General features: G+C 32.8%; 1 protein-coding gene across 3 annotated transcripts in view; it reads right to left on the bottom strand.

Moving 5' to 3' along the window:
* Positions 1–13553, bottom strand: part of LOC134681112 (ARF GTPase-activating protein GIT2-like) — a 40240-nt gene that overhangs the window by 12720 nt on the left and 13967 nt on the right. Inside the window, exons 3-12 of one of the 3 annotated variants that reach the window (XM_063540541.1) lie at positions 12577–12689; positions 9777–9876; positions 9298–9384; positions 8479–8609; positions 6563–6657; positions 5990–6050; positions 4283–4334; positions 3631–3703; positions 2723–2820; positions 771–894 (exon numbers count right to left, since the gene is read on the bottom strand). In XM_063540541.1, coding sequence (XP_063396611.1) covers positions 771–894; positions 2723–2820; positions 3631–3703; positions 4283–4334; positions 5990–6050; positions 6563–6657; positions 8479–8609; positions 9298–9384; positions 9777–9876; positions 12577–12689 — 934 coding nt within the window. Of the gene's footprint in view, positions 1–770; positions 895–2722; positions 2821–3630; positions 3704–4282; positions 4335–5989; positions 6051–6562; positions 6658–8478; positions 8610–9297; positions 9385–9776; positions 9877–12324; positions 12399–12576; positions 12690–13553 lie in introns of those variants that run through there. The other 2 variants (XM_063540542.1, XM_063540543.1) reach the window with 2 other exon arrangements.

The raw sequence follows: 13553 nt of genomic DNA, 5'->3' as shown, positions 1-13553 counted from the left end.
GATTTTTGAAGGTGAGTCCAGGGATTCATCATTTTTGGCCATGATGAGTCAAACAGCAAGAAGAAAGTATTTTATAGAAATATTATGTAATTATCTAGTCTCCATGGCCTTATAGAGCAATGCAATGACATTCAATTTAGATCACTTTTAAACTTTTGCTATAAAATGATGATATTTGAGTTTAACTGTGTTCATTTTATACAAAATATTTCAATCTTGATGCATCTGTGGACTCACCAGTTTTGAAAATGGTGAGTCCAGACAGATTTTGATGAGTCCAGGACTCATGGACTCGCCTTAGTTAGAACACTGTATGATCCACATATAATAAATTGATTAAAGATTCATAAATATTTGAGGCCAACAATTACCTTTTAAATCATGCAATCAAAGAAATAAAATCTGTTTATAAGAAATGAAGTTCAAAGTGGCTCATATTGAATAGCTTGTGATAAAATACTATTCAAATGTGAAATAGTCTTATTTGGAATTGAAACTTCATTTAAAGAGTTTGATTGAAGTCTTCATGGTCTTACCTTATTCTATAGGAGTTAGGACTGAATATTACTTACCTTGTTCATAATGAGTTTAAGACCTACTTCATTTTCTTACCTTTTAAAGCTTTTCCAAATGAGTATGTTATAGCACTAATATAAATAAGAAGGTGTGCCAATAAGACAAATCTCCTTCAACTGGATCTCCATTCAATAGTTTAAGAAGTTTGTTGGAATCTTATACCTTATTCTGTATAGCTTGTGGTGAAACCTTACCTTGTTCTTTAGGGGTTTGTGTTGGAGACATGGCTCCTGTTTGTCTTCTTTTGGCATCACTTAAAATATCTATCACAAGGGTAGTAAACTCTCTGGCATTAAATCTGGCAAGTTTCTGACGACCCTGTAAATCAGAAAAAAACAACATTAAATTCACAATTCTCTGACATTAAAGCTAAGTTTCTAATGACCATATAGATAAGAAAAAAATTAACATTAAATTCTCAATTCTCTGATATTAAATCTGGCAAGTTTCTGATAACCCTACAAATTAGGAAATTTAACATTAAATTCTTAATTCTCTGACATTAAACATGGTAAGTTTCTGACAATCCTGCAAATTAAGAGAACAAAATGTGTTTAATTCTTATTATTCTCAACCAAAACATTTGCCATTTTTAATTTACATTTCTTTTATTGGCTTCTATTTACTGTTTACATTTGAAGATGACCTCTTATATTTGATGATAGATGATAACAGAAATCCATAAGTAACAGAATAATTGTCAGCTTGAAAGTTTTCATACATTTGATGCAACGTAAATGTGGTAAGATCATTCATTAAATTTCAGTGAATTCTTATTTCCTGTGTAGTTTTAGTTTGAAAAACTGTAAGAAGTTGATTAAAACTAGAGGCTCTCAAGAGCCTGTGTCGCTCACCTGTTACTGTATTTACTGATGTCAGTCATCTTGGTTGGTAGGCGGGGTCTTTAGACACATTTAAAAATCGATACCCTAGTTATGATTGTGGCCAATTTGGTTAAATTTGGCCCATAGTTTTAGAAAAGAAGATTTTGTACAAGTTGCAAAAATGATGAAAAGTTGTTCAATGACTATAAAGGGCAGCAACTCCTTTAGGGGGTCCTCTGACAATTTTGGTCATGTGGACTTATTAGTAGATCTTACTTTGCTGAACATTATTGCTGTTTACAGTTTATCTCTATCTATAATAGTATTCAAGATAATAACCAAAAACTGAAACATTTCCTTAAAATTACCCATTCAGGGGCAGCAACCCAACAACAGGCTGTCCAATTCGTCAAAAATTTCAGGCCAGATAGATCCTGACCTGATCAACAATTTGACCCCATGTCAGATTTGCTCTAAATGCTTTGGTTTCAAAGATATAAGCCAAAATATACATTTTACCCCTGTGTTCTATTTTTAGCCATGGCTGCCATTTTGGTTTGATGGCCAGGTCATCGGACACAATTTTTAATGTAGATACCCCAAGGATGATTGTGGCCAAGTTTGGTTAAATTTGGCCCAGTAATTTCAAAGGAGAAGATTTTTGAAAAAGTTTACGGACGACTTACGCAGAATGCCAGAACCCAAGTGATGAGAAAAGCTCACTTGACCTTTCAGGTCAGGTGAGCTAAAAATAAGGTAACCACAATTCCCCACCTGCCAAACATCCCCATACTTTAATCTAAAACTAAGAAGAACTGATGTGGTATGATCACAAATGATACAACTAACCACTAGCTATATAGTGTTTAAATGAAATGGATGTGAATAATGCCAGCTACTGTGGATTCATTATTTTTTGTTGGATACCAATTTTTGTTGATTTCGTGGGTACAGGTGAAACATGAATGTTAATATTCAACGAATTACAAATTTTCCGTAGGCTTCTATGCAGACTTTGGCAGAACCACGAAATTAAATGTCCAGGAAAGTGTAAGTTTTGCTCTATCCACCAAAAATGGTACCCAAGAAATTAAATGAATCCACAGTAAACCCATACTGTACAGTCAGATGTTAGTTTAAACATGTTTTATTTGCAAAAGGTAGAAAAGAATTGGACACAAGTTATAGCAACATAAGTGATGTCCTCTCCCTAGAGAGCAGATGTCAGATGTTGAAGGCAGAGACATTATAAATGTGAAACAACTCTAATTTTAGATTTGTCAAAAATATAACATCAATAATTTAGAACATTGTTAGCTTACCTGATTTCTTGTTGCAGAGAAATCTGGATTTAGAGGTAGAAATGGAACACCTTGCCGATCACTGACAACAGCTGAATTGTCATGTGACTGACTCCAATCTATAAATAAACAAAATGTTAAGTGTTAAAGAAATTAAACTGATTTTTTTTTATTATGGTTCAACATGAAATTTCCTTGACACTTCTTAGAATAAATAAATGTATTTTTTTTTGTTAATTAAAAATTCTTGTCCTTATATCTTTGGTGGAAAGTTGTCTTATTGTCAACCATACCTTATTTTCAAATTGAGATTGTTTTCCCAGTATATAAACCCTAATTCAGTGCACCTTAGTAGCAATGATGTCAATAACTGTCCACTTCCTCAAATGTGACCTACCAAAGGAGTAAGTGCGGTAAGGGCCATATTTTGTCCCAATTATAAAGTTTATAGTAACAAGACAATAATGGTTTAAGTTGCATTAAAGACATGTGAGGAAGTTAAACAGAACCATTTTTGTCAAAGTTTAATTCTAACACGTTGATTTTTACCTCCCAAAAAGATAAGGGAATTTGAAATTTATGCTATAAAAGGGGGCCATTTTAGGACCTTACCGAACATACTCCTTAGACCTATCACCTGTTACTATCTTGACCAACACAACCATTGCCACACATAGAGCAGGACTTGCCTGATAGTTTTTGCACACTGTTGTGTCATTTTTTTGCCATGAAATACTCAGTTTGTTTTTTGACATTTACGTTTTACTCTTCCTTTGATCTGCTTACTTTTCCCTCTCCTTTTCTGGTGGTATAAATCAACTTAAATTCTATACTTTAGAGAAAACATAAAACTCTCCACCTTTCTTTTGTAAAATGACTTAAGAATCTATATATTTGTGTGTGTGTGTTTTATAATCTATACTACTAACGTTCATCATTTTCTCGTCTGTCCACTTCATCATAGACATCCATGGCTAATTCTTCAAATAAATGATTTGGCAACTAAAAAGAGATATACAATTGAATTGAAAAATCTCCTCTTAAGTAATTAATAATGTGTAATTAAAAAAAAATGATACAGATATCCAGAATACTACTGCAATAACTAAAATAAAATACTTCTTTTTGTGAAATCAATATTTTCCAGAAATGAAGGCTTGAGAGGAAATGCAATGTGATTTCAATTATCATTTCCAAGGGGAATAACACTTTTATAAGTATTCAATCTGCACTGATTTTTGAACTAATAAAACATTGATAATACAAATCAATTATAACAATAATCTGACCAAAACTCTACATGTTAGAGTGTTGAAAGGCAATTTTTGATATAAATAATATTTCCAAGGAGCATAACTCTTTTAAAGATTATCAACCTATCATTTAAGTTTCATAAAATTCTGGCAAGAATTGAACACATGGAAGAGTTAATATGCAATTTTTCATACAATTTCTGTTTCCAAGGGGCATAACTCTCTAAAAATAATGATTAGCACTATTATAAACTGGACCCAGACATTTTCCATATAAAGATTTGTCTGCCAGGAACTACTTAACATTGTTATAATTAAATCAACTCACAGCTTGTAATTTCAACTTTGCTTGTTTGGCCAACTCGGATAAATCCAAACTACTGCAAAAAAACAAACAAAAAAACTTTCAACATGTAGATAAGTGAAATCATTGTTTCACAACCACGCCATAATTTTTATTTTTACATGTAAACAGTGAATAATTTATTAATTAATGTATTTTGTTATGTTTCTTGGCAGGACAATCTGACATGCATAAATATTTTCCTATAAATAATGCAAAATAACTTTCCAGATTTTCTTGTGATTTCCTTTGTTAATATCTGTTATTTTGTAATTGATTTAATTGATAAATTTAAGCTTACTGTATGGGCATTTTATCTGTTTTAATGATGCCTTACTAACAGTTGTTTTGTTGCTGTCTTATTGATGTAAACCTCATGTATTCTTAAAGGGAAGTTTTTAATTTCTTTACAATTTTCAAGCCATTATTGAATTATCTCCCTTTTGTTGAAAAAAATCAAATTGGGAACCTTGTTAAGGAAAGATTATTATCTCCCTTTCATTGTATGATATTCTGTCTCAAGTTGGGAACCAGGTTAAGGTTTTGATGTTTGTATTATTAGAATTTTAGTTGTCATGAGGTAACAGTTGAATTTATTGTAGAAAGATGATAATTGTCATATAGATCCTTGTATACAGTCTTATTGGCTATAGGTATAGGGGGAGGGTTGAGATATCAGAAACATGTTTAACCCTGCCGCATTTTTGCGCCTGTCCCAAGTCAGGAACCTCTGGCTCTTGTTAGTCTTGTATTATTTAAATTTTAGTTTCTTGTGTACAATTTGGAAATTAGTATGGCGTTCATTATCACTGAACTAGTATATATTTGTTTAGGGGCCAGCTGAAGGACGCCTCCGGGTGCGGGAATTTCTCGCTACATTGAAGACCTGTTGGTGACCTTCTGCTGTTGTGTTTTTTTATTTTGGTCGGGTTGTTGTCTCTTTGACACATTCCCCATTTCCATTCTCCATTTTATTATAGGTATAAGGGGAGGGTTGAGATATCAGAAACATGTTTAACCCCGCCGCATTTTTGCGCCTGTCCCAAGTCAGGAACCTCTGGCCTTTGTTAGTCTTGTATTATTTAAATTTTAGTTTCTTGTGTACAATTTGGAAATTAGTATGGCGTTCATTATCACTGAACTAGTATATATTTGTTTAGGGGCCAGCTGAAGGACGCCTCCGGGTGCGGGAATTTCTCGCTACATTGAAGACCTGTTGGTGACCTTCTGCTGTTGTGTTTTTTTATTTTGGTCGGGTTGTTGTCTCTTTGACACATTCCCCATTTCCATTCTCAATTTTATTATAGGTATAGGGGGAGGGTTGAGATATCAGAAACATGTTTAACCCTGCCGCATTTTTGCGCCTGTCCCAAGTCAGGAACCTCTGGCCTTTGTTAGTCTTGTACTATTTTAATTTTAGTTTCTTGTGTACAATTTGGAAATTAGTATGGCGTTCATTATCACTGAACTAGTATATATTTGTTTAGGGGTCAGTTGAAGGACACATCTGGGTGCGGGAATTTCTCGCTACACTGAAGACCTGTTGGTGACCTTCTGCTGGTTTTTTTTTCTATCGTCGTGTTGTTGTCTCTTTGACACATTCCCCATTTCCATTCTCAATTTTATTTTATATGGTGACCAATAATGTCAAGTATTGGTTTCAGGTATTTTCTTTGACTCTGTACAACTTACCTGTCTGCCATTTCTGGGATAATAAAATGTATTCCATTCTTGTGATCTGGAAAATATGTTCCTAAAATATTTAAGTGCAACAGAAAATCAAAGTAAAAGCAATTCTTTATTAAGAGTTACTTGGCCAATGTTTACCTAAAAACTTGTAAGTGAACATACACATGTATATTAAAGGAATACGGGAAATAAAAAACTCTAAAGATTGAACCTGACCTTAAAATTGAGCATGAGATCAAAGCAATACCTTAAACTTTTTTGACCTGTCATCTATAGCTTATACAAAACAGACTTTTCAGTTGTAGCTTGTTTCTGTGTAACATATTTCTTTTTAGATTTTTTGGCTGTTAGTTTTCACGTTTGAGTTGTTAACATTTTTCATTTTCAGTGCCTTTTAGATGACCATGTTGTATGGGCTTTGTTTATTGTTGAAGGTAGTACATTGACCTATAGTTGTTAATTTCTGTGTCACAATGATATAAATGTCATTTAGATAAATACTCCTTAAAATGAATCAAAATACCAAATATAGCTGACTTATTAAGTGTGTTAACTAATTCATAAATTTTCACTTACCTGGCTTTCTTTTACACACATAGTAAGCTAATCTATCTGTTAGTTCATAATGTAATTCCAATATTCTGTCTGCTAAATCTATGTACAACTCAGCTCTGTAAAAATAAATCATGATTTTAGTGGCTTTGTGTCATGAAATAATCCAACTTTTCAACATAAAGCAAAGTTTCTTTGGTTTTATTAAATGTCATAATTTGTCTCAATAATTTCTATATTTCAGGGAATAAGGAATTGGAATAATAAGGAAATACTTCACATGACCAAATGAAGTTTCCCACAAGAATTATGGACATACTTAGCATAAGTTATTTGAGTTTTTCCATTGGAATTGTGGCCATGATAAATTTGGGTTTTCCAATTGGAATTGTGGGCATGATAAATTAGAGTTTTCCAATTATAATTGTGGCCATGATACATTGGAGTTTTCCCATTGGAATTGTGGCCAAGATAAATGGAGTTTTCCCATTGGAATTGTGGCCATGATAAATTGGAACTTTCCCATTGGAATTTTGGCCATGTTAAATTGTAGTCTTCTCATTGGAATTGTGGCCATGATAAATAGTAGTTTTCCTCTTGGAATTGTGTTCATGATAATTGGAGTTTTCCCATGGGAATTGTGGCCATGATAAATTGGAATTTTCATTAGAATTGTGGCCATAAAAAATTTGAGTTTCCACATTGGAATTGTGGCCATGATAAATTGGAAATCCCCATTGGAATTGTGGCCATGATAAATTGGAATTTTCTCATTGGAATTGTGTCCATAATAAATATAAGTTTTCCTCTTGGAATTGTGTCCATGATAATTGGAGTTTTCCCATTGGAATTGTGGCCACAATAAATTGGAATTGTCCCATTGGAATTGTGGCCACGATAAATTGGAGTTTCTCCTTTGGAATTGTGGTCATGATAAATTGGAGTTTTTCCATTGGAATTATGGCCATGATAAATTGGAGTTTTCCCATTGGAATTGTGACCATGATAAATTGGAGTTTTCCCATTTGAATTGTGGTCAATAGAAATTGGAGTTTTCCCATTGAAATTGTGGCCATGATAAATTGGGAGTTTTCTCATTGGAATTGTGCCCATGATAAATAAGAATTTTCCCATTGGAATTGTGTCCATGATAATTGGAGTTTTCCCATTGGAATTGTGGCCATGATGAATTGGAATTTTCCCATTGGGATTGTGGCCATGATCAATTGGAGTTTTCCCATTGGAATTGTGGCCATGATAAATTGGAGTTTTCCCATTGGAATTGTGACCATTTTAAATTGGAGTTTTCCCATTGGAATTGTGGCCATGATAAATAGGAGTTTTCTCATTGGAGTTGTGTCCATGATAAATAGGAATTTTACTCTTGAAATTGTGTCCATGATAATTGGAGTTTTCCCATGGGAATTGTGGCCATGATAAATTTGAATTTTCCCATTGGAATTGGGGCCATGATAAATTGGAGTTTTCCCATTGGAATTGTGGCCAATAGAAATTGGAGTTTTCCCATTGGAATTGTGGCCATGATAAATTGAAGTTTTCTCATTGGAATTGTGTCCATGATAAATAGGAAATTTTCGTCTTGGAATTGTATCCATGATAATTGGAGTTTTCCCATGGGAATTGTGGCCATGATAAATTGGAATTTTCCCATTGGAATTGTGGCCCTAAAAAATTTGAGTTTTCCAATTGGAATTGTGGCCATGATAAATTGGAGTTTTACCATTGGAATTGTGGCCAATAAATTATGAGTTTTCCCACTAGAATTATTGCCATGATATATTGGAGTTATCCCATTGGAATTGTGGCCATGATAAAAAGGAGTTTTACCATTGGAATTACAGACATTACAAATGTCAATTTTACCATTGGAATCATGAACAGAGTTTTTCTACTTACTCAATTGAAGTTTTCTCACTTACTTAGCATGATCAATTGGAGTTTTGCCATTGGAATCAAAAGCACCAGGGTCAGCTCCATAAATGACTAGAAGTTCTACTTGTAATGGCTGTCCACTCTGAGCAGCAACATGCAGAGGACAATTACCTTTCTCCTACAAAATAAAATACAATAGTAAAATAAAAATGCTCATTTTTATTTTGTTTATGTGTTACACATTTGTTTTTCTTCTATTTTTTATATAAATGAGGCCATTAGTTTTCTGGCAGTGAATTGTTTCACATTATCATTTCTGGGCCTTTTATAGCTGACTGTGCGGTATGGGCTTTGCTCATTGTTGAAGGCCATATGTTGCCCTATAGTTGTAAATTTCTGTGTCATTTAGGTATCTTGTAGAGAGGTGTCTAATACCACATCTTTTTTATATCATGTACAAAGATGTGAAATGCTACCAGTAACTCCTCAAAATTAACTGCTAACAATTGGGTTTGTCTACTTTATGACAATTGCACATTTTTCATTGGCCAACTTCATCAGCTGTGTATTAAAAGATTGAACATGTTGAATGTTCCTTTATCTATTTTGTTATGTAAGGAATGTTATATTCATGACAGATCTTTGACAGTTTCTATTTAATTTATTTACAACTTTTACAGATTCAATATTTAGATTGTGACCTTTGAATATACTCTTGTCTAATGTAGAATTTTATTGGATTTTTGGATTTTTTGATATTTTAACACCACAATCAGCACTACTGGCTGGCTATTTACTGAAAATAGTTTTTATAGAAAAGCTGAACATTTGGCAAGAAAATGGATATCCAACTGCTGAAGACTTACCGGATGAAAATAATTAGGGTCAGCTCCTTTGGACAGAAGTCTTAAACAGGTTTCTAAGTTACTCGTTCTAACACTGGAGTGAAGTTGCTGCAATACAAATATATCATCGGTCATTGCTGAGTAAATAATATAAGCATCATTGATACTGCTTGTAATAAAATAGTACAAAAAAAAAGAAAAGGAAAAGTTAAAATTTAAACCAGAAAAAAAAATTTGTTCTTTTCTAACTGTTTCTAATTTATTGCCATTTATTCAGTTAATAAAGTATAGGTGTTTAAATTAAAACTTTAATGTGAAAAAAGTTGATAGATTTTTAAAAATGTTAAAATTTGTCACATATTTATCAAGGCTTGGAAGTAATATTTTAAAACAATGGTGTCTTTATTTAAGTTTTGGCATATGGGTTTTAACTGTCTCACTTGGTCATTAAAATAAAAAAAAAATGTAAGAAAAAATAGATTATCTATTGAGTTACTCACTTTACTCAGATCGTCTATAGAGTTAACATCCCCATCTTTTTGTTTATTGATAAACTGTAAAAACTGATATTTGGACCGAATGAATTCTGCCTTCACAGGACTGTAAATAAAATCATACTATTAACGTGACAAATGTAGTTGTACTCAATAGCAAATGTTAGAAAGGCCCTTTACATTGTACTTTAAAAACACAGTGCCTAAAATAACAAAGGGTCTAAATATGGCTGAAAATAAGAAATATATATATGACATGTATATACTGGTATGTATAATTAGCATATAAAAAAGTAAAAACACAAAAATACCGAACTCCGAGGAAAATTCAAAAAGGAAAATCAAAAATCAAAAGGCAAAATCAAAAGTCCAAACACATCAAACGAATGGGTAACAACTGTCATATTCCTGACTTGGTACAGGCATTTTCTAATGTAGAAAATGGTGGATTGAACCTGGTTTTATAGCTAGCTAAACCTCTCACTTATATGACAGTCGCATCAAATTCCATTAAATTGTCAACGATGCATGAACAAAACAAACATACTCAAAGAGTAAAAATGTCAAAAATAGGGGTACAACAGTCAATATTGTGTTATCATCTTAATATCTCTACATAAACAACAAATGTAACAAAGAAGCACAAAAAGGCATACATTAATTTAACATTCTCATTTTGCTTTTCTTATACGGCTGAATTTATCTATGTAAAGTCTACCCATAATGATAGAAGGTTTCATTACTGGTTTAAAAATGCGCGTTTGAAATTCGCAAAGGTAGACATAAAAATAATTTTGTCGTATGACGGCATACATAAATGAAGACTTACGTAAAGTTGATATAACAAAAACAGACTTAACAGTAAAAGTAATAATAATAAATAAAATAATGGTGTGGTTCAAAGTATGACGGGATACATAAGAACAGTTTCACGTCAAATACGGCTGAATTTATCTATGTAAAGTCTACCCATAAATGATAGAAGGTTTTCATTACTGGTGTAAAATAGCGCGTTTGAAATTCGCACAGGTAGACATAAAAAATAATTTTGTCGTATGTCGGCATACATAAATACAGACTCACGTAAAGTAGATATACCAAAAACCAGACTTAACAGTAAAATTAATAATAATAAATAAAAAAAAAAAAAAAAAAAAAAAAAAAAAAAAAAAAAAAAAAAAAAAAAAAAAAAAAAAAAAAAAAAAAAAAAAAAAATAATGGTGTGGTTCAAAGTATGACGGGATACATAAGTACAGTTTCACGTCAAATGTATATCATGAAAAACAGACTAAACAGAAAAAGTAGTATTATTGAATAAAATAGTTTTGTCATTCATAGTATTCAAGATCCTTAAGTAAAAGTAATATCAATCAATGAAATAATTTTGCCGTTCAAAGTATGTGGTTTTACATAACCACTGAGTCACTTCAAATGATTATCTAAAAAAGACTTATAAAAGAATTCTATAATACGTAATTAAGATGATAACAAACGTCAGTACGCAAAATCTATCCTTCAAGACCATCTTGTATTATTTGTGAAGTTGATACGGAATATTTATCAACAAGTTCTGGGTATCTTCCGATGAACTTTTTTAAAAAAAGGACGAGACGTTCTTTGACATACCCCTGGTTCATCAACTTTCTGCTCAGACACTGGTGACGTTTTACAAAGTCTGAATAGGAGCTGCAAGCTCTTGAATACCTAATAAGTTGGGAAATGTATATTCCATATGCAGGTGAAGTTGGTATATTACTACTAAGGTGGGGGAAATTGATAATTTCAAAATTAAAATCGTCTCGTTTGTCATAGATTCTGGTACTGAGATGACTGTGTATGTCAAATTCGAGGTATAAGTCTAAAAATGAGGCGGAGGAAGCCGTGTCTGTGGTCTCTTTAATTTCTAGTTCTGGTGGGTATATTAATGGAATCCAATCAGAAAAGTTCGGATTGTTAATGGAAAGAACATCATCAATATATCTGAAAGTGAAATATATGTTTCCTTAAGCTTATTAGGCACTAGGAATTTTGTTTTATGAAACCCAGTCCTTAATAATTAATTTTGTTTTTTGACTTGTTAAAGCACTGAAGATGAAGGTTATGTTGATAAATTGTACAACTGTCCTACAAAATTATAAGAAACTTAAGTATGTTTTTACTGGTGTTGTTACTGTGTTAGCAAAGGTTTTATCCCCGTGTTTACGGTGTAGATAGTCCAGTAGTACCTGGGGTAATGTTTTTAGACCGTTAAGTCAGTGGTTTATCTGGATGTTATAATCTTTATATTTCTGGGATTGCTCAATGAGAGGCTGTGTGAACTCTTGGTAGCAGGGTCCAGCTCTTTCAGAAGTCCATACTTACTGTACTTGGTCCCTTGGGCTGGGTTCCTTTCCAATGTTTACTCTGTGAAGGGTCTATACTTACTGTACTTGGTTCCTGGGGCCGGGTTTCTTTTTCCCATGTTTACTCTGTGAAGGGTCCATACTTACTGTACTTGGTCCCTTGGGCCTGGTTTCTTTTTCCCTTGTTTACTCTGTGAAGGGTCCATACTTACTGTACTTGGTCCCTGGGGCCTGGTTTCTTTTTCCCATGTTTACCCTGTGAAGGGTCCATACTTACTGTACTTGGTCCCTTGGGCCTGGTTTCTTTTCCCCATGTTTACCCTGTGAAGGGTCTATACTTACTGTACTTGGTCCCTGGGGCCTGGTTTCTTTTTACCATGTTTACTCTGTGAAGGGTCTATACTTACTGTACTTGGGCCGGATTTCTCTTTCCCTTGTTTACTCTGTGAAGGGTCTATACTTACTGTACTTGGTCCCTGGGGCCTGGTTTCTTTTTCCCATGTTTACTCTGTGAAGGGTCCAATAATGAATGTTCCCATATACTGTTGGCACCATGATTTGCAAGATGTTGTACCATCTACAGAATAAATTTCAAATGTTTTACACAAAAGTTACAGCTATCCTTTTAAAGGGGCACTAGCTACGAGATATAATATTTTTTGTTCGATCATTAATGAAAGTGAAATATTGAAATAATAATTCTCTTTTAGCAGCTTGTACAGATTAATTTTGTAAAAATAAGCAAAGAAACATTGATAATGTATTATTCACTTGCAAGTGAATAATTCAACCTCATTATATCCGTATTCACGTGAACTTCAATTACCCCCCTTAGCGAGTGATGGATAACGCATAAATTGTGTGTGTATAATTGTTTAAAGGAAAAGAATTTGAACATTGAAAGTGAAACAAAGGTAAATCATTTAACTGACTTATTCGATCAACAAAAACTCATTCGTATACAAGTTAACAAGATGATAAACGTATACATGATATATATTTAATCTGTAATATAAAATTAAACAGACATAGCAAAATGCAATTACATGAGTTCGTTTTTCTATTTCAGAGCTCCAGATAGGAATTCACAAATTGGGGGTTTTACCCACCGTTTTCTTATATAATTGGGTGATATTTTTTTTTAATTGCATTATCAATTCCAATTCACCCCTCAGGTTAATATGTAATTGCGTTGTTCACCACCAAGCTCCTTAATGTATTGGGTTTTTCATCGACACAACATTGAATATTTAGGCAATATCAACCCCAATTATTTTTCCATCTTAAATATGTTTCTTTTTCTGTTTAGCTGTTTTATTTGTTTTATTTGCTAGCTGTTTTTTGAGTGCTTTTTTTTGTTTATTCACTGATGAGCAATTGTAGGTCTAATTTGTGTCCCGTTTCAAACCTTTTGCCAGTTTTATATTTTCTCACAAAAAGG

This window comes from Mytilus trossulus, chromosome 8 (assembly GCF_036588685.1).
Source record: "Mytilus trossulus isolate FHL-02 chromosome 8, PNRI_Mtr1.1.1.hap1, whole genome shotgun sequence".
Taxonomy (NCBI): Eukaryota; Metazoa; Mollusca; class Bivalvia; order Mytilida; family Mytilidae; genus Mytilus; species Mytilus trossulus.
Note: the sequence above shows the minus strand (reverse complement) of the source record. Positions and strands in the feature narration are given on the sequence as shown.